The 24,117-nt window shown below is 38.5% G+C and overlaps 1 protein-coding gene across 13 annotated transcripts in view; it reads right to left on the reverse strand.

Annotated features, from left to right (window-relative positions):
• The window catches only part of Phf20l1 (PHD finger protein 20 like 1), a 68,111-nt gene extending 55,649 nt beyond the window's left edge, over window positions 1-12,462 (reverse strand). For 12 of the 13 annotated variants that reach the window (XR_003834993.2, XM_029470084.2, XM_029470083.2 and 9 more), the window contains exons 1-2: window positions 12,205-12,462; window positions 9,875-9,994 (exon numbers count right to left, since the gene is read on the reverse strand). Coding sequence is in view for 12 of the 13 variants with exons in the window: in XM_029470084.2 (XP_029325944.1) it covers window positions 9,875-9,957 (83 nt within the window). In the remaining variant the exon portion in view is untranslated. The remainder of the gene's footprint in view (window positions 1-9,874; window positions 9,995-12,204) is intronic. The other variant, XM_029470077.2, reaches the window with a different exon arrangement.
• Window positions 12,463-24,117: the final 11,655 nt, after the last annotated feature.

Consider the following 24,117-nt stretch of genomic DNA (forward strand, 5'->3'; position numbering starts at 1 on the left):
GCTAATACTAATTGGCTTTAGGGTTAGTACTTGAGCCTTTCCATGTGTAAGTCCTCTAAAAGTCAAGTTAAATTGAAGCTATAGTTACAACCACAGGAACACCATTGGCAAAAGTAAAAATTATTTTATCTTCCCAAAACTCTTGAAATTTCACTGCCTAGAATAAATACTGTAATTTTATAACTGAGGTTTCCAACTGGTATAAAATTGTTCAGAGAGTAACAGTGCCCATAGATTCTAGACTAAATCTGTAATTCAGTAAGTACCAGATACTGGCTAAAGACATTGGTCAAAGAAGTTAGCTTCACCTGAACAGTATCAGCTCCCAAGTGCTGGAAAAACACAGGAACACAAGCAGTCTAAAAAGAAATCACTGCTGGTCAATTCCTATCCTAGCTCACATGGATCTTATTTTTGTCTTATACTTGCTATATAAGATATATATTCACTATGTGTGTGTATATACATATATGCATGTATACACACATACAAATATATATCACTGTATTTGCTCACTTTATTGTCTTAACTTATCAAATAAGTCAAGAGGGTGGGGAATTTCTTTGTTGAAAACTAATGTCTCTGGTGTAGAGGAAGATGTCTTTTCTTCAGACAGACACACCTAAGTTGACTTAGATTTTAAAGAGAGGCCCATGGACAAATACCTTCTGGAAGATAATGTACTACTCCGATCAGTGCTCTACTAACTGTCCCTGGAAAATTCTACTTGCTTTTGCTTACTTACTAAGAGAGAAGCAGCTGTCTTGGATAAGAAGGCAAAAGAACTGTTAAGAACCAGGTCTCAGAGTATGAGATAGGAGAAGCCAGGCCCCTTGCTCAGGTATGGGAAGCACTGCAGGGCGTGGCAGGGGAAAAGGAGGCAGAGACACAGGAAGGTGTTTACAGAAGTTGCTCAAGGGTGTGCCCTGAGCCCAGGTGCTGTGGCTGCAGAGCTTGTCATCACTCGCACTGCTCAATAGTTTGAGTATTCTAGGAAACAGACCCTGGACACTGGATATGGAAGGGAGAGGAGAGCAGGGCAGATCTGTGCCAGAGAAACAAATTTTTCTAATAGTAGAGCCAGTCAGAATTGAATTTTTAGATTTTATTATGTTTCTACCTATTTTAGACTAAATATACCTTTCCCATATGTATTCATATTATATATATGTAAGTATGACTTATGTATTTAAATAAAAGGTAAGTTTATGTGTATAAACATATAACTAAATATATAGAATATATACTATAACACAAATCTTATATAACATTATACATTTATAAGTATCACTCTATATTATATATATTTCCATAAATTTATTGAATAGTATATGATTATAGTATTATTCATATTTATCATAGGAGAGGCCCATGGACAAATATCTTCTGGAAGATAAGATAATCTACTACCAGTGCTCTACTAACTGTCCCTGGAGAGCAGTGGCATGAGAAAACAGGCATGCAGCTATGCCAGAAATATTGTCTGATGAATTAATTTTTAAAACATCATTTTAGAACATCAGTAAAAGAAGCATTATGTGTATTTAAGGAATTCATTCTGATTTGTCATCTAGTTTATTACATGACTTGTGAATCTTTTGCACATTATCCAAAGGACATACTTCACAACTACAACTCACTAAATACAACCAGAATATGCTATCAAATTTTTTGAAATGTCATGTAAACAAAATGTCAAAGGTACTTTCAAAATATATACTAACAAGTTTTCAAGTTATATATTTTAATGATATTATTTATGTTTGTAATAAAATTTATAATTTTGGTAATTTAGGAATGGACAGGTTTGTATTTGAGAAAATGAGAAAGAGAGAAAGAGAGAGAGAGAGAGAGATCAAAACCATGGCAAGAAGGGTGATGACGGTATTATACTAATACACACAAAGAGCATTTAAAGAGCTATCACCTTGGACAAGGTAGAGAAGTTTTAAAGGATAGCAGTAAAGAAACTTGAAACAAAATTAAGAATATTCTAAGTGTTTGGAAATTGTAGAAGGTAAAGACTGGCAATCTAAAACAGTTCTGTGAACAGAAATTTTCATTTGCAACATATGTCCACTAAAAATATCTAAAACCTACTAGGACTGCCAGGAACCAAGCTAAGAACTGCCTTACCTATGACAGTTGGGTTACATGACTACTTGCCAAATAACTAAGGGAAATATAGCTAATGCTTGTAACTTAGAACATTTTTTTATATTGTTAGCTTCCTGGAAGCACTTTTAAGTTTATATTATGCTTTGTAATTTTCAAAATTCCCTCACCTATTCACCCTAACTACACTGGCATGCTAATTTTTCACTTTAAATATAATAATGATAAAAAATCTCAATTCAAAGTTCATATTTTAAAATGGGTTAAAAAATAGTCTTGATTCTCAAGGAGACTGAAGAAAGAGATTGCAGGTCAAAACTACATCCTAACACTGAACCCTAAATTCTCATCAGTGATTTTTTTTCAGATTTTTGCATATCTACTTACTCTTATGACATTTGCTGGTAGAAATTTTTCTTCCAACCTGCTTCGTATTTTTATCCCCATTTCCTTCCCACATTACAAGCATTAAAGGAACTCCTTCCCACCTTCACCAAATCAAGCTCTTTGGTACTGGATTCAAAGTTCATTTCCCTTGGACAATTTGTTCAGATTTCTAGAACCATACTTTTTAAATTTGTGCCAGTAAAGTCAGAAATTCTAGGCTGCAGCTCTCTAATTCTCTTTAATATTAAGCATTTAAAATACCTTCTAATAGTGAGGTTTGTTTATGCCCCTACTGATTAATTCCAGTCTTCCATTGACTTATTTCACGTGGCTCTACCTTACTTTGTCCCAGACCTATGTGGGACATGTTGGAGTAGCCATGCTAAGTTCCTTACCTCTTTTAGCATACTGTGTGCTTTAATCCTACTTTCCCATGACTTGCTTTTGAGATTGGGTCTTACTATACAACTAAACTGGTCATATCTCAGCCTCCTGGGTGTTGGGATTACAGAGACCATAACAAACTCTCCCTACTGTCTTTAAAAAAAGTGAAGTCACCAGTGCTTCCAAAGGTTCAATAACTTGCTCAAGTTAAAGATGTTATAAATGATGGATCCTTGAACTTGGGTGTTTTAGTTTATAAAAATGATTTATCCAATCATTATAGATTCTGCATTATGCACTAGACGGGTAACTCATCACAATGGTGGTTCAAACCCAGCAGGTTCTTACCAGTGAAGACAATATAGAAATTAAAATAATTTATCTGTTTATTTGTTCTTGCAAATAGTCTGCTTCTTATTCAAACATGTCTGAAATTGCTGTTATCTCACACAAAGTAAACAGCCACTATGCAGAAAATGATATGTCAACAATGACCAAATTAATAAGAATGCTGAGAAGAATATGTAGGATAATGACCACCTTTAAACACACAGAGACACAGACACACAAAATAAAGCACAGGAAGCCTGAGGATATTCCCCTTCATACTTGTATAAATTTATGATGGAAGCCAGGAAACTAAATTGCCCATTTGAAGATTGGCTTCTAGGCCAAAATCAGGAGGGAGGTCATTGGAGTAGAAGACCTGAAATTAACTTTCCTTGCCTAAAATTATAATTCTAAGAACAAAGGCACATGAAAGCTCTTAAATACCACATATATACACTACTAGGTAAGTTAGGAACAGTGCTGGCCGAGGCACATTTAGCAAACAGGCTAAAATCTTGGAGATCTTTGTGAGGTAATGGACTATACTGGTGATCAAACTACACCTGGAATGAAAACTATCACTGAAATGTTTCATTCCTTTACATTTTGGTTCTAAATTATATTGTATTTCTGAACATTTTTTTCTTCTGAGTGTCTAGCAGTTTTGAAAAACTACCTATAAATTCTTCATACCTATTTTGCCATAGTATGTGGCAGATACATCTATAAGTAAGGTAAAATTATTTGTCAACTCAGAAAAGGTAAAAATAGATAAAAAAGAAATTGGGCTTTTAATTGGAAAAAAAGACTCCCACTAGAACATCAAAGCAGAGACACAAAGCTCATAACAAAAAAGCATTTACAACACCTATTTTCTTGCTTCGAATTAAACTTACTTTTCCCAATAACTTCTCTTTTCAAAGAAAAAAGCTTTGTGTATCAGAAAAAAATGAATTAAAAAATTCATCAATATACTGAGCACATGTGGTTAAGAACAAGAACAGAAGGACCAGGTGTACTCTGAACTACTGAGCCCTCTTTTTCATACTTTTTTAAAGAAAGGGAATAAACTTCATCATTAGCATCTAAACACAGTAGGCACAGCTCTGGTTTGTGGAAAGTTTAAAGTGTTTATATGCCCACTTAATGATTAAAGTAGATCAGAATTTAAAAGAAAGTTCTTATCATTTCAATCTAGGGCTTAAACTGTACTTCCCAGATATTTTTTGTAGACTTAAGAACCTAATATATAATTCAATTATGTTTATATTACACATGCAATACTTTTTTTTTTCTGAGTCTACAGCAGAAATAAGGCTGTCAATCACAGTGAATGATTCAAAGTAATTATATTTCAAGTATTAAAAAAGAAAATCTTTGGAAACTCCAAATGGAAAAGGAAAAAAGCTCTGTTAGTATCAGCTAAAGAATCTGGATCTTGAAAGTATTCACCTAATGCTCCTAAAAACTTGAAACTCATTACAATGACTAATTTTCAGGGGCATTCTTTTATTTAAAAAAATGCATGCATTTTCAATTAGAATGTATCTGTCACTACTATAATCTCAACTTCTTGAATTTTTTCACACTTTTAAAATTCTGTTGGTGAACAACTAAAACACATTTGCAAATGTTCCAGAGTTCAAACCCTCCAAATGTGTGGGAATAGCATTTGCCAACTCAAATTTAAACTGTTCTAGCAAACTCTCATAATTAGAGACATTGCCACACTTTTTAATCTCTCACTTTCCTTTTCTTTAGATCTAGAACAGAATTAATAGGAATATTCCAAAAGAAGTCAGAAGAGCAGAACTCTTCTGAATACTTTGGGTGTATTTCAAATATTGTAAGACTAACAGCATATCACTCCATCTGGTGTGTTCTCATAAATAAACTACTGACTGCAGAGTAACAACTTAATCAAAAGGCAGCAGTTAAATTGTTAAAACAAGTTTTATCAATTATCAGCTATACTACACATGGTTAAATGACAATTTGTGTACCAGTGTTCTGCAATCTAGAAAAGTCTACAGGAATAGGAGGATGTAGTGAGTATCTCAGAGACTATACTCTCACAGCTGGCTACAATGACGTATCTATCCTGTGCGTCTAGCTTACTCTCATGCCAACACTAAAGTCTATTAAAAACCTGCATATGTATCAAAAGATGGCCTAGTCGGCCATCACTGGAAAGAGAGGCCCATTGGACTTGCAAACTTTATATGCCCCAGTACAGGGGAACGCCAGGGCCAAAAAGTGGGAGTGGGTGGGTAGGGGAGTGGGGGGGAAGGTATGGGGGACTTTTGGGATAGCATTGGAAATGTAAATGAGGAAAATACCTAATAAAAAATATTAAAAAAAAAAAAAAAACCCCGCCCGGACACTGAAGTCTTCTGATTCACAGAGGTTCATTTTCAGATGCCCCCTTGTATTTATGTCAATGTTTTAAATTTGAAACTGTAGAATTCAAAGTAAGTTCAGATATATTTATTTGATCCTAAAATATTGTATATATAATAGCCAATGTTACTTCGAAACAAACGAGAATTTGCCCATACTTATCAGATCAATAAATAAATGCATAAATTGAAAACCATCCACTTAAGTGTCTCCAATATAACTTTATTATGAACATTTTTTTCTCCAAATATATTCCTATACGAAAATACCTGTTTTGGTATTCCTATGTACTCCAAAGATAAAACTCAATGTCAAGGTATGAGTAGACATAGCTAACAGTGGAAAATATAATAGAAAAGTATAATTTAAAAACAGCTGATTACATTAGCTAATCTAGCACAATAGTTATGCAGATTGTTTAGAAAATAAAGTAAAAGAATGTTTACTTTTAGTAAAAGAATGACAAAATATTTAAAAATTTGATATCCATTTTCAGCAAAGGTTTAGTCTGTATAGAATGTAGGTAACAAAAGCAGATACAAAGTAAAAATGTCAGACAGCAGAATGACTTCTCAGGGCCTGCATTCAGTAGTGCAGATAGATCAATCAAGCCATCAGTGACTTTTATAGGTAGCTGCATGCTTACTTTGAAAACAGGAAACAACAGTCTCTACGTTGTATATATGAATTCCCCAAGAGAAGCTATCTAATATGCAGTACTGGCTGCTCTGTACTGATTGTACTCTTCCTAAGAAACAGATTTAAGTCTCCTAGTAAACTATATCTTCCTAAACCTAAAAAGAGGAACTTACCCTTAGTTTATTTCATCCCACTAAATTTAGCATGTCTTTTTATTACTAGAACAGTAATATATTTTCCTTTCTTATACATAAAAGTCTTGTATATACAGATGAAATTAACTGGCATTTTGAGTGTTCCACTATTATCTACTTTGTGCTTTTGATGCTGTTTTCTGCTTGAGTGGCTGGTATAGGAGACTGAACTCAAGGCTCTGTACATGCTAGGCAAGTGTTCCACCACAAAGCTAAATTCCCCAAACCTGGATACATTATTTTGAATTAGTCACACTAAGTTGCCATGTTGACCTTGAACTTGCTGTATGCCTACTTCAGCCCTCTAAGTTGCTGGGAGTGTGCTACTATGCTTGGCTTGTTCTGCCCCGCAACTCCCCTCTTTAATTCATGTGTATGAAGTGGGGGAATGGGCTAGAGAAATGGCTCACTGATTAAGAGCACTGGCTGCTCTAAGGACCTGGTCATTTCCCAGCACCTATAATATGAGTGGTTCACAGCCATCTCTAAGGCCCTCTTATGAGTTCCTCAGGTACCAAGCAGGTAAGAGACTTATACATAAAACAAGAAAAATAAACATATCTTAAAAATATTTTTAAAATTGTATATGTATATATGTATGTGCATGTGAGTTAGAGTACTCTCAAAAGCCAGAAGAAAGCATCATATATCCTGGAGCTGGAATCATAGGCAGTTGTGAGCCTTTCTACATGGGCACTGGAAAGTAAACTTAGATCCTATGGGAAAGCAGCAAGCTCCCTTAACTGCTTGAACTTAAGTTTAACTGGTTAACTCAAGCCCACTTAAGTGGTTAAACTGATCCATCTCTGAAGCCTCTCTAATACTTCTTTTTAAAAGGAAAGGTACCTACCCATATGTGATACCATAATTCCACAGTACATGGTTCAGTGTACATGTCTTGAGAACAAATAAGTAAACATGGTCTACTGGCCAATATATCTCAATAGGGCCATCATCACTGGACTTACTAGAAATACATGTAGACCTTAAAACCTAGTTAGCATGACTCTCTTGTTGAAAAGCTACAACTCTAACATGCTTTCAGAAATTATACTCTGAAGTATAAGACACTAAAGTATACTCAAATAAGGTCTGAACAAGTATTTCTATAAAAATATTTTTTGAATTTAGTTACTGAATCAAAATATAACAGCCACAGAATTAGAGGACACTTCATCACCAAAATTAAACCCCTTATACATCGAGGTCAAAATTACATTAGTATGAAGTGCAAACTTAAGGGTTCTTTGGAAAGTCAGTTAGAACAGGAGTTGTATGATGTACTAACCAGAACCCCGGAGCTCTTGTCTCTAGCTGCATATGTATCGAAAGATGGCCTAGTCGGCCATCAATGGAAAGAGAGGCCCATTGGACTTGCAAACTTTATATGCCCCAATATAGGGGAATGCCAGGGCCAAAAGAATGGGAATGGGTGGGTAGGGAAGTGGGGGGCGCTATGGGGGACTTTTGGGATAGCATTGGAAATGTAATTGAGGAAAATATGTAATAAAAATATTAAAAATCAAAAAAAAAAAAAAAAAAAAAAAGAACAGGAGTTGTTCCAAAGAATCTTTCTACACAGGTACACTTTCCCCTTATCTTTTTTTTTTTTTTTTTTACCTAGTAGGTGATAGGCTCTAAGGGAGGTTAAAGCATTTAAAAATAGGTTTTGAAAAAACTTAAAGCTACATTAGTGTCCCCAAAAACTATAGCATGAACTAATAAACTATGTGCTTCTTTAAAGCTTTACACTAGCTCATTGGCACTTTGTTGGCTGAGAAGCCTATGAGAATATATGAATATGAAATAACTTGTTATTCACAAAAGCAGTAACTTTAAGAAAACAGTAAAGATTCACACACAAAAAAAGGTTCTTTATATTCATATCTCACAAAAATTTAATTGTATATTTTCACAGTAAACCAATCTTGGCTAACCACAACCAAGAAAGCTAAGTCCTGAACAAAGTGGCATCTCTTGCTGCACAGTGTAAATCCATTATTTTGTAGTTGGGAGTATATCACCACTGTCACCAAAACATCCTTGCTGACATTTGGTAAAATCGAGACACTGTTTTTTAAATCTCTCTTGCTATGATGAAGCCTATCTTTCAGGTGCATCCCAAGTTCAAGAAAACACTATATATATAACCTGGTAAGAAATGGGCTCCTTAAAAGAACTATCCCAAGTTCAAGAAAACACTATATATATATATTAACCTGGTAAGAAACGGGCTCCTTAAAAGAACTACCCACTGAGTAGCTAGGGGAAAGAGGCAAAATAACTGTGGTACTCAACCTCTGTGAGTACAGAAGAACCCAAAAGTGAGGCCATTAAGCTAGTGATATAGACTTACTAAGGTCTAAGGCTAGATGTTAATAAAAGCCCAAGGCTATTATCAAGTCAATAATATGAATAAACAAGGTTTCTGCCTGCCATTGCCTATTCAGTAAGTAGACCGAATGCAAAGTATTAGAAGCAAATCTACTGGCTCTCATTATGGCTTTAATAAAGCTATGGTGAGAGAAAAAGTCACAGTGTGTAGTGAATAAAGTCCTGGAGTAGTTATGCTAGGCCCTTCTCCAAAACAAACGAGTGTCAGAAGGGAGCAAAGGCAACACTGGTCCCAGGCAGAACCTATCAAATGCTCCTCTCAGTGGCCCAAGAATGGCAACAAGAAGACAACAAGAGCCTAGAAGGCAGAGTGATGAGCCACTAATCAAAACGAGCAACTCATCCCCTTATCCTAAGTGCTCTGTGAGCCAGTGACCCCTGAATGCTGTTTCCCCCCTCTAGCCACGTGGACAGAACACTAGCATCTCACCCTTTCCTACACCACTATGTCAGTGATATATATGCATGGGGTGTTTATACTGACAACCTGCCACAGATGACCAGAAGAAGAGGAGAAAGTGCCATTCTGAGAGGACTGCCTTTCTGGGACAACAGTCAGCTACAACATGACTTGAGGTTCTGCTCTTTAAGGGAGGAGGAGGTTAGGTCGTGATTTGGTTTTCAGTAGGATAGCAAAGGATGGACATGTACCCTGTGAAAGTACAAGTCCTCATCATTAATATTTATCTTGTAAACATCAAGAAAACAAACACATCATGGTTTTTATACAAATTTTTAGGAAGCTAAATGTGTGAATTAGCCTTCCCTGACTTCTGCCAATGCAACTCTGTTAGTTATTCAATGGTAACATCCTCTCTATCTGCCCTTTACTCTAGACAAACAATTTCAAATCTCAAACAGCTAAAGCACTGTACAATGTCTGAAGTATTTAAATGCTAACCCTAAACCCAATGTGTATGTGTATTCAGGGTTGAATACACTAATGCGACTGACATGTGGTTAGAATAGCAAGTGACTTATTAAAGCTACAAATTTTGTGCTTTGGGTCGATATTCTGTTATTTTCCATACCATTTCTGTAAGTAGTCCAGTGCCTCCAAACGAGCACCAATCTCAAAAGTGATTCCAGGACGATTTGGGGGCTTTTTACTCATCTTGAGATCCTATTCTTCAGTATTTTCTTTCCACTACCTCAAGAGGAAAAAAGAAAGTTAGATCCTAATGCATGAGATGCACATGGAACATGGTTTAAAGGGACAGAATTTAACTAATTTTCAAAATAATACATTGGACGTTACAATATTTGCCAGACTTTTAATTGAACAATCACCAAAACTTATAGGTAGGATGCAACATGAAGGCAATTTTGGTAGGGCATTTATAAAAGATAAATACAGAAAGGAAAAACAGCTAAAGAGAATCGACAGCTATTAAGACTAATAGCTAAAATGCCTCAAACCTTAGCTGAAAAAAAAAAAAAATGCTCAGGAAAGAGCCACCCAGGGAAGGCTGAAAACGCTGTGAGTTTTAAAGTGAAGACACTTGTGTTTACTGAAAGTGTTGAAGGGAGCAGCTTAATTGTCTTCCACTTAATTTCCAGAAATCATTTAGTATGTCAAAACATACAACCCGTGGAGACAGCAGTAGACAAGCACTGTGTCAGGGAGGAGTTTCACCAACCTTTCTGGAAGATCAGGGTAGTTAGTGCATACTATCTCAGCAGCACACCATAGCATCATTTTAACATAAAGACTTGCAAATGATTTTTCTTTTTCTTTCTTTCTTTTTTTTTTTTTGGTTTTTCGAGGCAGGGTTTCTCTGTGTAGCCCTGGCTGTCCTGGAACTCACTTTGTAGGCCAGGCTGGCCTCAAACTCAGAAATCTGCCTGCCTCTGCCTCCCGAGTGCTGGGATTTCGAGTGCTGGGATTAAAGGTGTGCCCCACCATGCCCGGCTTCAAATGATTGTTCTTAAATTTCACATTTAATAATCAAATTATGCCAGACTCTGGGTAAGGTTTCTATTATTAACTCAACATTGTGCCCATAATGACAATTTTAAAAAAGTTTCTCATTAAAAAAAATAATAATTAAAAAAAAAAAAACCCTGCAGAGGAGTCATTACTTCACTCTAGCCCATTTACATTAAGTATTTAATGATCTTTTGGCCACACTGGCTTGCCTAGCACACGTGCAGCCTTTTTGACTACCGAGTATTTGAAGAGAATGCATATATTCTCAAGGTATCAATAGTGGGATGAAAATAATAACTGGTAATCGCGGTCTCATCAAAATACAACGGGTTGGTAACCAGGAATCTAACGCTGCTCTTGTTGGAGGGAGATGCTTAAAATATGTTCTTACATTACTACTCACTAGGATCTTTCTAGCTTAAAAAAAAAAAAAAAACCCACACAAACGAAAAATCTTATAATGTTTTAGCCACTGTTTAAAACAGGTAAAACCTAACAGCAAACAGAATTCCAAATGTCCCTTCCTGTTTGTTTGGTTTTTTTTTTTTTTTTTTTATCTGAAAAGGGAAGAAAAGAAATAGCATCAACGCTTGTTACAAAAATATGGGGGATCAAGTTTACAAGGTCGTGCCTAAGGGGATATAGAATATCCTGACATGGCATCAGTGAGGTTAAGATTCATAGCCAGGACACACTAGGTGTAATGGCAACAAACATAAATATTTTAAATAGAAATTTTGTAAGTGTGCAACATACAAGGCTGCTACTTCAATGTACAGAAATAGAATCCGAAGAGGCAGTTTGCCAGTTATGCTAACATTTCCTAAGATCAAACTTCCAGCCTGTAAATCTAATCCCCCTGTGACTCTCAGGAATGAGGCACCTCAAAAGGCAGGGACGATTTCCATTCTCTTGTGAGGAGACGGGAGAATGAGGGAGGCGGCAGAATTAGGAACTTTTACGAAAGACAATCTATTGGACAGACCCTTAAAGTGAAACTATGGAACAGGGAGCGAGAAAGGGGAGAATGAAACAAAAAGAGGAATGAAGAGACCAGAAAGCGGTAAAAAGAGTGCGATGTTAAGTAAGGGTGGTGGAAGTTTGCAGAGAAGACAGTGAGAGGAAAGAGACAGACACACAGAGCTAGAGAGCGGTGAAGGAAAGACCGCGAAGCTAAGCAGAGGGGGACGAGGCGGGCTCGCAGGGGTGTCAAGGGGAACCAGGAAAGGCCGCGGCGCGGCTGGCCCGGAGCCCGGGAGCTGCAGGTTGACAGCCGCTGGCCCGGCAAGGGAAGGAAAGCGGGGGTAGCGCGGCGGCGCGCAGACAATAGGGTCAGCGGATGGCAGGGAGCGGGACGCCGGCCGAGAGCAACGCGGGCGCGAGCGCGACCCGGGGACCCGGCAGCCTCCAGGCCCCTCCGCCGCCTCTTACCGACTCGGCCTCGTCTCCGCACAGCAGCCGGGCCGTCCGGGGCCGAGCCGGGGCGCGTCAGGGCGGCCAGCGCGGGCCTCGTTCGAGTCTGCCCGGGCAGCAGCAAGGGAGGGAGCGGGAGCCGAGTGAGCCGGGCCCACGGCGCCGCGTCGGCCCGAGGAAACGCGGGAGGAAGCCCTCAAGCCCACTCCGGCTCCGCTACCATCGCAGCCACCTTCGCTGCCGCCGCTGCCGCCGCCGCCGCCGCCGCCGCCGCCGCCGCCGCCGCCGCCGCCACCGCCGCCGGCCAGCCCTGACGCGACGCCGGCCGGGGACGTCAGCCGCCCGCGACGCGCCGGAAGCGGGCTGGATTGCGTCACGTGGTACTCGAGGGCCGGGCTAGCGCGGCGCAGCCGATTGGAGGACTATTCTGGGGGTGTGGCTTCGGCCGGGCTGGGCTACTTGTGCATAGAAAAGACCTGGGCTCTAGATTCCCCTTGGTGGGGTCAAGAGGATGGTGGCCTTTTGTGATTGTTGCTGGTTTCTAACAAATCCCACTACTTGACACATTGGGCAAACTTGTCAATGCACCACACACTTTTCACCGTGTCTGTTCTAGCCCACGTTAAGGACAGACACAATGATCTGTATTACAAAATCAGAATTGTCTCTTTTGAATGGATATTTTCTCACCGACACTGCTATATATTATTTATATAATATCACATGACAATCAAAACTGCGCACTTATACTACTTTCCAAATTCAGAAATCTTTATAAAACAAATAAAAGATTCTTAAGAATATTTAAAATTTCCTCAGAAGTTTAGGGTACTAATAGAACAAGTCTTCACAATTAATAGTATAGAACTACCTCTGTTGAACACCTACCATGTACCAAAGTCTATATTAAGCAGGAGAATCCCTATTCCAGGTTTGAGAAGATCTACAAGTTATCATTCAAAGTGCTACTGAGAGAAAACATCTATTTTTTTTCCACTCCATCACTCTGCCTCCCACGTTTTAAAAGTGCATCATTGCATACAAATGACACTTATATTTATCTTGCTTCATCGTGTACAGTGAAAATAGAAATGTTTTCTCTGACTTTCAAGAGATTTGGTAAATTGAGAAAATCTTCATAATCATCCTTTTATTCAAAAGACATTCATTCAAGAAATATATATCTAATAGTTGCAGAGTTATACTGAGCTTAGTGATGCAACAAACAATGGGAATAAGAATTATGTTCTTCTTTTTAATCCTCTGTGGTTCTCATTAGTCCAATACAATTAATATTTCTAGAATCTTTCTTCTGTCACAGGCAGAATTATACTTTCCACTTTTAAAATATTATGTACGGTTATTTAATTTGCTGTAAAATTAAAATACAAGTAAGATCACACACACAAAAGAAAATGCCAATGCAAGAAGCCAGTTCTACAAAATTTTTGTCCCTCAGTACTGTGCTTTGCAATGTTTGCAGTAATTACTGTTTTAGCAGTAGAAGTCCTTGATACATTAGGATGACTGTAGGAATTATGTATCACCTAAAACAAACATGCAATTTAAAACAACACTTGATTTAAAAAATAAAATGTATAATGTTGTCAAATAAAAAGGTATATTTATAAATCAGGATCACTTGTTTCAGAGTCTAATCTAAATTTAAGGAATCTTAAAAGAAGTGTCAACCCTTCACTAGATGGGATGAAAATATTAGAATCTAATGAATTTAGTCCCCCTTGAGGCTATAGGTCTCGCTTTAAATGCTATTTAAACCATATTGTTTTCAAAATTTGTATTTAAAGATGCTAACAATGTGCAGAATAAGGAACAAAGTTTACAAATCACATCAGTGACAGTACCACTAAGTCAGGTTTCTGACGATAGATTAGATAGATAGATAGATAGATAGATAGATAGATAGATAGATAGAGATATATATGTGTATTACATATATAATATGTGTGAATTCATTTAAATATGTGTGCTTGAATATATATATATATATGTATATATACATATGTACTTTTTCTGAATTTATGTATATACTCTTTACTCAACCAACATGATCATTCTCTGTTTCAAGTAGAAATAAACAGAGTCTCTCAAAGGTACACCATAGAATAAAAGTGAGAGGGACCACCATGTACACTCAGGCAAGCGATCCTTAGCAATCTCATTGAGCAACACTCAAAATGGAGACATGAAAGTAAAGCTGAGACTTTTTTAGAAGAGGAGTTCCAGTGAAGGAGGGGGTGAGAAGGGGAAGCAGGTGTGAAAATGACTAAAATTTATGCAACAAGTGTGTAAAATAGTCAAATCAAAAATGAATGTTTTATAAATGGGAATGAGGTCTTAGGTGCATTAGTGGCCTGAGTGGCTTGAGTGACTTGTGGTCCTGTGGAATTAATACCCTCCCTTGGAACACATGTTAAAAATGGGAGTGCCACATTTGGTTGTCACTAAATTGCAATGGGAAGTTTCTACTATTTAATGAGGAGGTACCGGGTCTGCTAAACAGCTTGGAATACATAATGCAGCTCTTTATCTTCCAGAATTACACCAACCCATGCATGAGGTTTGAATGTCCATCTAGGTACTCATAAGAATGAAAAAGTTTAAAATTGTTTGTGATGAAAACTGAGTCTCTGAGGGACTGTATTCCACCCTGCTGCTTGGGTGCAGAGGACCTGCTGGAGAAGCAAAATTTGACTGTGTTTACCATGCACTGCTGCCACTGGGTGCTGGGCTTTAGGGAAGGCCCAAGTCTGCTCAGGGTCTGGGTAATCACAGTCTAAGATGTAGGATGCTGAAGCTGAGGTTCCCAAGCTTCTGGATACCCAGTCACCACTGAGTTACCTCACCAAGGAGTCAGGAACTATGAGGTCAGGTCAGGGGCTCCCAAACCCTTGGATATCTAGGCAACCCTGGGTCTTGAAGAGTTGGAAGTGGAGCTGAAAGGCCCAAGGGCTGAGGATGGCAAAAAGCCCAGGGTCAGAGAAGATGGGAACTCTGCCTCAGCTCATCAGCAAAAGTCCTTAGCTTGACTGCGGTTGTCTGGGAATGAAGGGAGGCTTTCTGCAGGAAACTTAGGCTATGGCTTGGTATTGAAGTCTTTCTCCATGCTCCCCAGGGTGGTTCTTGATGAAAGAGACAGTCCTTAGTTCTAAACTGTTTATTGATTGCTCATCATGGGAAATGGGTGCAAACTACCTTCTCAAGGTAGACCGACAAGATATTAAATAACTTTTGCAGGAAAGAATTTCCAGGAAGGGAAGCTCATTTCCTAAACCCTCAGGGCCTCTAGGTTAGCATGGAGAACTCTGTTCTGGGTTAGGTGACCACAGGTCATGTTTCCTTTGTGGGAAGTGTGGCACATGTTCCAGGCCAGGAATCTAGTAAGGAGCAGGAAGCTGCCTGCCATCTCAGGTGGGTACCTGGGTGCCAAGGACTCTGGACCCACTCAACTATATCAAGTTTCCTTGCATGGTCCATTGTCCCACAGTCTCATGAGTAAAACATTTAATTGAAGTTGCCATACAGTTCAGAGGTTTAGTCCACTATCATCATGGGGGAAGCATGACTGCATACAGGCAGACATGGTACTGGAGAGGTAACTGAGAGTTCTACATCTGAATCTTCAGGCAGCAGGAAGAAAGAGTAAGTCACTGGACTGAGCTTGGGCTTCTGAAATCCCAATGCCTACACCCAGTGACATACTTCCTCCAACAAGGTCACACCTACTCCGATAGGGTCACAACCTTCCAATAGTGACACTCCCTCCCTCCTTAGCCTATGATGACCATTTTCACTCAAACCACCACAGTCCTATTGATATTTTGGAGGTGTTTTAGGAATTACTTTATTTCAAGAGAGGGTAATACATAATCTACTCTAAAATGGGAGCATTTGATGTGATAAAACTAACAAAAATTTCATGTAGCTCTAGAAACACAGCTCAGTGGTAAAGCACTTTCTATGTAAGTAAGTAGAAGGACTAGGGTTTGGATACCTTGAACCCATGAAATTCTGAATGGGCATGCAGACATGGTGGCACTCAGAATGCAGAGAGGGCGTATCTCTGAAGCAAGCTAGATTAGCTATATTCTAGAAAGCTGAGTCTACTTAAGAGAACATGCCTCACTGAATAAGGTAGAAACTTACTAAGGAAGACTCTTAGAATCAACCTTGAGCCTCTACAAGCACACACGTACACATGCACCCACACATTTGCAAACATTACACCCACTCACACACTACATACATACAAACATTTTTCATTCCCTCAGTGGCATATACAGTCAGCGTAGAGAAGACTCTAAGACCCTGGCCATGTATCCCTATCTCTTCTCTCCCACTCAGTACTTTTCTCTTCCAGATGGTGGATATAAGCCATCAGTCACTCTGACTCCAAATATAGACAGAAAGACCTTACAGCTGTGTTTGGACAGATCCAAACAAGCAGTAGGAAAATTATCTTGAAACGACACTTGTTAGGCAGAAATCATTGATCTAAATTCCTCCGACACTAGAAATGTGAGTGTGGAACCACACTACTTGCTGGGATATTTAATAACTGTGCATGTAACTTGCAGCAAGGAAATACAAGACATCCTCAGACACACAAGACAGGTATTTTTCCTGTTTACTTAACTGTAATTTAGCTTCAGCAAAGTCAAAATAATCAAAACAATTCAAGAATCTGTGTTAATAGACTAATTTAATGGAGAACCATGGCTGCAATAGTCAGTACTGGCAAATCTCCCTATTCTAAGACATTTGTAAATGGCATTAATGGAACATACTTGAGCTCAATGGTTATCAAGTTGATCATAATCTATCAATTACAGCAGACCTCCAAGGTAGCAGCAAACTGACAGGCTTTATCTTTTCACATGTTACTATAGATTTCTATTGACATAGCTAATAATAATGGATTCCTTCTTACCAATAACAGTATAAAAGTGGCATGTTAGATGATATAATTTTATATGTATATATATGTCCGTATGTAAAATCACATATTTGTGTGTGTTGTTATAAGTATGTATTTACTGAATGTTCTTGTGACATTAAGAAACAACCTGTGTTTCTGCAATTCTAAAGACTTTCTGAGTTGGCAGCAATAACTTCCTGCTACTAAAAATACATATATGTATATGTGTGCATGAGCACATAAATGCGCGTGTGCATGTATGCCACAAAAGAGACAAAGTGTCTTTGTATTCAAATTACTCTAAAGCAAGGAATGGCCATAACATTTAGCACCCAATCCTGGATAGTTTTTAGCATGGAAAGAAGTGCTATTTATTAATGAACAACAGATGGACCCCCTGGACAGTTTCAAATAAAGATACAGGATCGTGTCATATACAACAGGGGAAGGTGCTATACGAATGTACAGGTTCCGCATTCGCAATAGCATTTGGCATGGGAATCTCTCCTGAGGCTTCAAAATCCCTTTGCTATGCCAAGGAAGAAGATGAGGTCTTCTCTTTGGGCTCCTATGGTGTCTCCTCGGATTTTTCTTAATTGTTGGTATCACTTTTACTCACTAGATCAGGATCTCTCAAGTTTTACTGCCCGACTCATCTGTATTAGGCTTTCCTGGGTTGTTTACTGAAATGCAAATTCTTAGGTACTAAAATTTTTCTTTTGGGTTTGGAGGAAACATCTTAATAAGCCACACTAAATGGGCCTGATGTACACAAAAAGCATTAGAGTTGAGGGGTGTGATTTTTTTTTTTTTTTTTTTTTGCTTGCTTGTGATTATTGGAGGCACTAGAGAGAGCTGTTTCATGAGGAAATGCTGAGCAAACGTTAGGACTGAGTGCAAATCTCAATCACCTTTGTACAAAACAACAACAAAATACCCTAATCTTAGCCCTGTGTGGGCCTATATAACTTCAGTGTGGTGTGGCAGAGCCTGGAGGGTAGATGGTAGATGGAAACCTGATTAGTGAGAGATTCTACACCAATGAAATAAGATGGAAACTGATAAAGCAGAACATCCAACATCTTCTTTTTTTTTTTTTTTTCTCTATGTACTGTTTACATTTTCATTCTGTCTAGGAGAGAGATAATTTCTCTTCAGATTTATTTATTGGATGATTTTTCACACACTAGTGTTTATAGCATTTCACTTCCAAATTTTCAATTATATTTTAGCTGTAATCCTTTTTTTAAATTTTTTTATTTTAATTAGGTATTTTCCTCATTTACATTTCCAATGCTATCCCAAAAGTCCCCATACCCTCCCCCCCCCACTCCCCTACCCACCCACTCCCACTTCTTGGCCCTGGCTTTCCCCTGTACTGGGGCATATAAAGTTTGCAAGTCCAATGGGTCTCTCTTCCCAATGATGGCCGACTAGGTCATCTTCTGATACATATGCAGCTAGAGTCAAGAGCTCTGGGGTACTGGTTAGTTCATAATGTTGTTCCACCTATAGGGTTGCAGATCCCTTTAGCTCCTTGGTTACTTTCTCTAGCTCCTCCATTGGGGGACCTGTGATCCATCCAATAGCTGACTGTGAGCATCCACTTCTGTGTTTGCTAGGCCCTGGCATAGCCTCACAAGAGACAGCTATATCAGGGTCCTTTCAGCAAAATCTTGCTAGTGTGTGCAATGGTGTCAGCATTTGGAGGCTGATTATGGGATGGATCCCCAGGTATGGCAGTCTCTAAATGGTCAATCCTTTCATCTCAGCTCCAAACTTTGTTTCTGTAACTCCTTCCATGGGTGTTTTGTTCCCAAATCTAAGTAGGAGCAAAGTGTCCACACTTTGGTCTTCATTCTTCTTGAGTTTCATGTGTTCTCTCTCTCTCTCTCTCTCTCTCTCTCTCTCTCTCACACACACACACACACACACACACGGGAGGGTTTCATGGAGAGACACTTAAGCATAAAGAGAAAGTATGAAACTCAATAACTTACGTGAGATAAGAATATTTCTTCCCTTTTTGTCAGTATTATTTAAGGATCAAATCACATCTTTCATCCAGCTTCTTGAGGCTGACTTGAGTCTTAGCATCTATATTTTTTGGTCCCTAGCAGCTTCAACCTTATCATTAAAATATTCTGGTACAAAAAAGTCTTTTGAGTCTTTATTTCACTGACCTAAATTAAGTTCAACCCTGAATGAGGAGTGGTAGCCATGAGCCTGCTCTGAAAGAGACTAAAATCTGTATCATGCAGATAAAGTAGAAACTACAAAACCCTATGAATTGAGGGTGGAAGTCAGTGTGGTCATTAAAGCAAAATTGAGATGTTTCCTCTGAAAGCAAAATGAAATTTGGTAACAAAAATAACTAATATACAGCTCAAATGGTGCAGACTGAGTGTTTCTCCAAATTACAGTTTACCACCATCCTCCACAGCTGAACATATGCTTTTCTGGTCAGCAAAATTAGAAAAGCAAGCCCAAGGAAGTACAAGTCCAGTAAGAGACTGGTCTGAGCTGTTTTCAAAGTCCTGAACTGCCTGTTTCTCCAGCCAGTCTCTGCAACTTGGAGATACATTGTTGAGTATTGTTACAATTTCAAGGAGACCTGAGTAGCAGAATACAGCAGCCATACAAATTAACAGCCATCAACACAGACCTTTTCAACAAATGTAGTCCTTGATTCAAAGTTACTGAATTTTTAACATGGGATTTAAAAAAATCTACCAGACTATTGTTTGGATCAGAAGTAGGTATAAGAGTTCCTCAATCATCTGAGGCATTAATGATTGGTTTTAGCCATTTGATTAAGTTAATTTTTAATAACCAAAAAGAATTCAAAATTATCAGGCTGCAGAAGTATCTAAATAGTTGAAATTGAAGAGCCTTTGCCTAGTTGGAGTTCCATACCTCAATACTTCAAAAATAAATAAGTAAATAATTTGAGGCAGGGAAGTGATGAGGCAAGGTCTGTTTGGTGATAGCTGCTGTCCTTGAAACAAAAAGGAGCTTAATCTGGTGGTATCTTCAAATGCAATAGGCAGCCCGGATATTTGCATTTCTTCCTTTGTTGTTCATTTATTAATTATTGAAAAGTTCCAGTTCATTTAGGTTGCTGTTGCAAAAGTACCATAAAGGAGGAGCATTAAAAACCCAAAGCTTATGTCTATGCTAGAGATTCAGAAGTTCAAGATAAAGATGCTGACCAATTTGGTTCTCAGAACTCTCTTCTGGGGTCAGTTGACTATCTTCTCCTTGTTTCCCCACAGGCTGAAAAGAAATCATCTCTGCTGCCTCTTCTAAAAGCACCAGTCTTATTTGTGGAGGCCCCAATTTCAGGACCCAAGAAATTACCAATGGTTCCACCTCTAGACGCCATCACATTGAGGATTGACACTTCAATGTGGGAATGTAAGGGGTATACATTTAGCCCATAGTTGTCTGCAGTTTTTCTGGTTTGGTTGTGTTGTTGTTGTTGTTGTTGCTGCTGCTGCTGCTGCTGCTGCTGCTGCTGCTGCTGCTGCTGTTTTTATGAAACTTCCCCTACCTACTGCTAAACTGTGAGTGACATAAAGTAAAGTTGAAGGAGGTTCCTTTACTAAAGTGACTTTATATGATATAAACAAACACAGTGTGAAACTATGTACAAAATATAAGGGGACCTGAGAGATGGCTCAGGGGTTAAGATCATTGACTACTCTTCTGAGGTCCTGAGTTCGATTCCCAGCAACCATGCTGTGATTCACAATAATAGTGGGATCTGATGCCTTCTTCTGTCCCTCAAACAAACATGTAAATAGAGCACTCATATACATAACTAAATCAATCTTAAAAAACAGCATGAAAATAGGGTGTTATGGGAACCCATGCATTCCTCCTGTGTAGACCAGGAAAAGTCTTTCCTGGACTTACTGCATGGAGAGAAGGAACCAGATTTCTAGTATTTCAAGGATAAGTAAATTTCACATAATGACACTATGCAAACTGTAACTATGATTAAAACTATTTTAAATTATTTTTTGTGTTATGAGTGTTTTGCCTATATGTATGTTTGTTTACCTTCATAAGAAAGCAAAGGACGGGGCTGGTGAGATGGCTCAGTGGGTAAGAGCACCCGACTGCTCTTCCGAAGGTCCGAGGTTCAAATCCCAGCAACCACATGGTGGCTCACAACCATCCGTAACGAGATCTGGCGCCCTCTTCTGGAGTGTCTGAAGACAGCTGCAGTGTACTTACATATAATAAAAATAAATAAATCTTTAAAAAAAAAAAAGAAAGAAAGCAAAGGACACCTTGGAACTGTTGTTACAGATGTTTGTGAGTTGCGGTGTGGGTGCTGGAACTAAAAGCCAGGTCCTCTGAAAGAGCAGCAAGTGCTCTTAACTGCTGGACCATCTCTCAAGTCCCATAAACTGTAATTACTAGTACTTAATAGCTCCTTATAGGTTTGAGCCAGTACCAACAGAAATTGACTATGTTGCCATTTTCTTTCTCACATGCATTCATTGAATATCTGAAATGTTCCAAGAACAGTGCTAGACTCAAGTGTGTGTCAAGGTGAGTTCACACAAGTTTGCCAGTACATAGACCTAAGCACCTTAGTGTAGAGGCCAGAAACACTACTCACGACCTTCCTGCCTTGAGACAGGGTGTTACACTGACCTAGAGACTCACGGCTTTGGCTAGGCAGGCTAGCCAGTGAGCTTTGGGGATTCACTTGTACCCATCCTCCAACTAAAGCACCCATGCAAATAGCCAGGCTTTTGATCTAGGTCTTGGACTGAAACTCAGTGAGCCATATTTCCATCCTCCAGTTCCTGGTCTTCAGGCTCTTAAGAGTATAGTCAAGTGGACCAGTGAACGGGTCATTTGCATTGAATACAAGTGTTAGCATGGAGGAATGTATGGGGTCATATACACCTGGCCACTTGCAGTTTGCATCACTGTTTTTTCCTCTTGTCCAGTATAAGATAACAGTATCTACACTGGGGGTGACTGATGGACTTTGAGATAGATGAGGTTCCTCTCTGTGGGAAGGGGTTGGGGGAGGTTAGTGCATTGGGTCTGTCAGTATCAGCATTGCTGTCCTCCTGGCCTGCTAGCTTCCCCTTGTAAGACCCTGAGGGATTCTGAGGCAACATCCCTTGTGGTCAGCTATTGGAGCTTCCTCTCCTGTGACTTGGCAAAAACAATCTACAGAGACAACTTTAATAAAGGCAAGCCTCTTCTGTTTTTCTTTTCTTTCTGTTGTTGTTTTAAGACTAGCCATATCTTAAAGATCACAGAAAACTGTAAAGTTAAAGGAAACAAGCCTACTCACTTGCTTCTTGATATTGTTTGATTCAGTAGTAACTTCAACTGATACACTGTTAAGATGCAGGGATTTGGAATAAAATAAGAAATTGTGTTAGACTTGACATGTTGCCAATAGTTTTGGGAATGGATACTTCTCTGGTTGACTTTTCTTCTTGGAAATGGGGATTGAAAACCTACTTCATGGAGCTATAATGAGAATTTAATTAGGGAGAACAAGACTCACATGTTTCATAAACTATAAGCAATATCTGTGTGCCAGATGCTTCTCATTGGTCCTCTCACCTTTTGAATTGGCCCATTTATCTGAGGTGGCCTTACCTGCACTAATTATGTGTCTATGAAACCAAACACACATTTTCTGAGAAATATTTAGATATTTTACCTACACTTTAGTGCTTTCTGCTGGGGATTATGGAGAAAAAATAAAAAAAAAATATTCCAGACGCCTGGATCCAATTGTTTTCAAGGATTTACATTAGGGTTTTACAGATAGCTGTTCAGCTTGTTTTAGATATTCCTCATCTATTCTTGTCTATCTATCTATCTACCTATCATCAATCCATTAATCATCTATTATCTATCTATCCATCTTTCTCTTTTCAAAACAAGACACTATTCAAATATATATAGACACTATTCAAATACATATATATGTATATATGTGTGTGTATATATATATATGTATACATATATACATATATATTTGGAAAAGTGCAAGTTACAGGAAATAGATTAATCCTGAGACTCATTAGAGACAAAGGAAGTTTGAGAATATCAAATACAGACAAAATCTAATTCAAAAGCAAACCCTAAAGGTACTGAAATGAGTTTAACCACATAGAAATAGATGGCCAAACTCCGAAGACTCCATTAGAAATACATATTTTGTCACTATTTGCACAAGAGAGTCTATTGCTTTTATACAGGGGTTAAAGTTTAAGTACAGTTTATGCCTACAACCTAGCAATCTATCCAGGCTCACTATTTCTCTGATCATTTTTTACTTACCGTATAACTCACAACTGTACTGTAATCACATCTTCCCTATACTTATGCAGATAGTTCCCATCCCCACAAGACTAAATGACCCTAGGTGGTATTCAGGTCCTACAATATGGTCACAGTTTAGATGGTTATTATAATCTTGTTCTCATAAAACTGCAAACTTTGAAAGAAACAGTGTGGTGGTTTAAATAAAAATACCCCCCTACCCTGGCTCATATATTTGAATGCTTAGTCACCCAGAAGTAGCATTATTTGAAAGGATTTAAATGATTGGGAGTTGTGGTTTTGTTGGAAGAAGTGTGTCACTAGAGGTGGGCCTTAAGATTTCAAAGCCCAAGCCAGGGCCAGTATAATTCTCTCAGCCTGAGGACCAGGCTGTAACTCTCAGCTACTGCTCTAGTACCATGTATACTACCATGCTTCCTGCCATGATAATAATGGACTAAGCCTCTGAAACTGTAACCCAGCTCCCAATTAAATGTTCCTTTCATAAAAGTTGTCTTGGTCCTAGTGTCACTTCATAGTAAAATAAAATAAAAATAAAATAAAATAAAATAAAATGTGAAGACAGGAAGTGTCCATGAATAAGTCCTGTGACACTTGGAAGTCCAAGGTACAGTGATCCAGTAAGCTCAATGTGCCAGCAATTAAAAACAAGGACAGAG

This window comes from Mus caroli, unplaced genomic scaffold (assembly GCF_978045245.1).
Source record: "Mus caroli unplaced genomic scaffold, Mus_caroli_1 scaffold_16, whole genome shotgun sequence".
Lineage (NCBI taxonomy): Eukaryota > Metazoa > Chordata > Mammalia > Rodentia > Muridae > Mus > Mus caroli.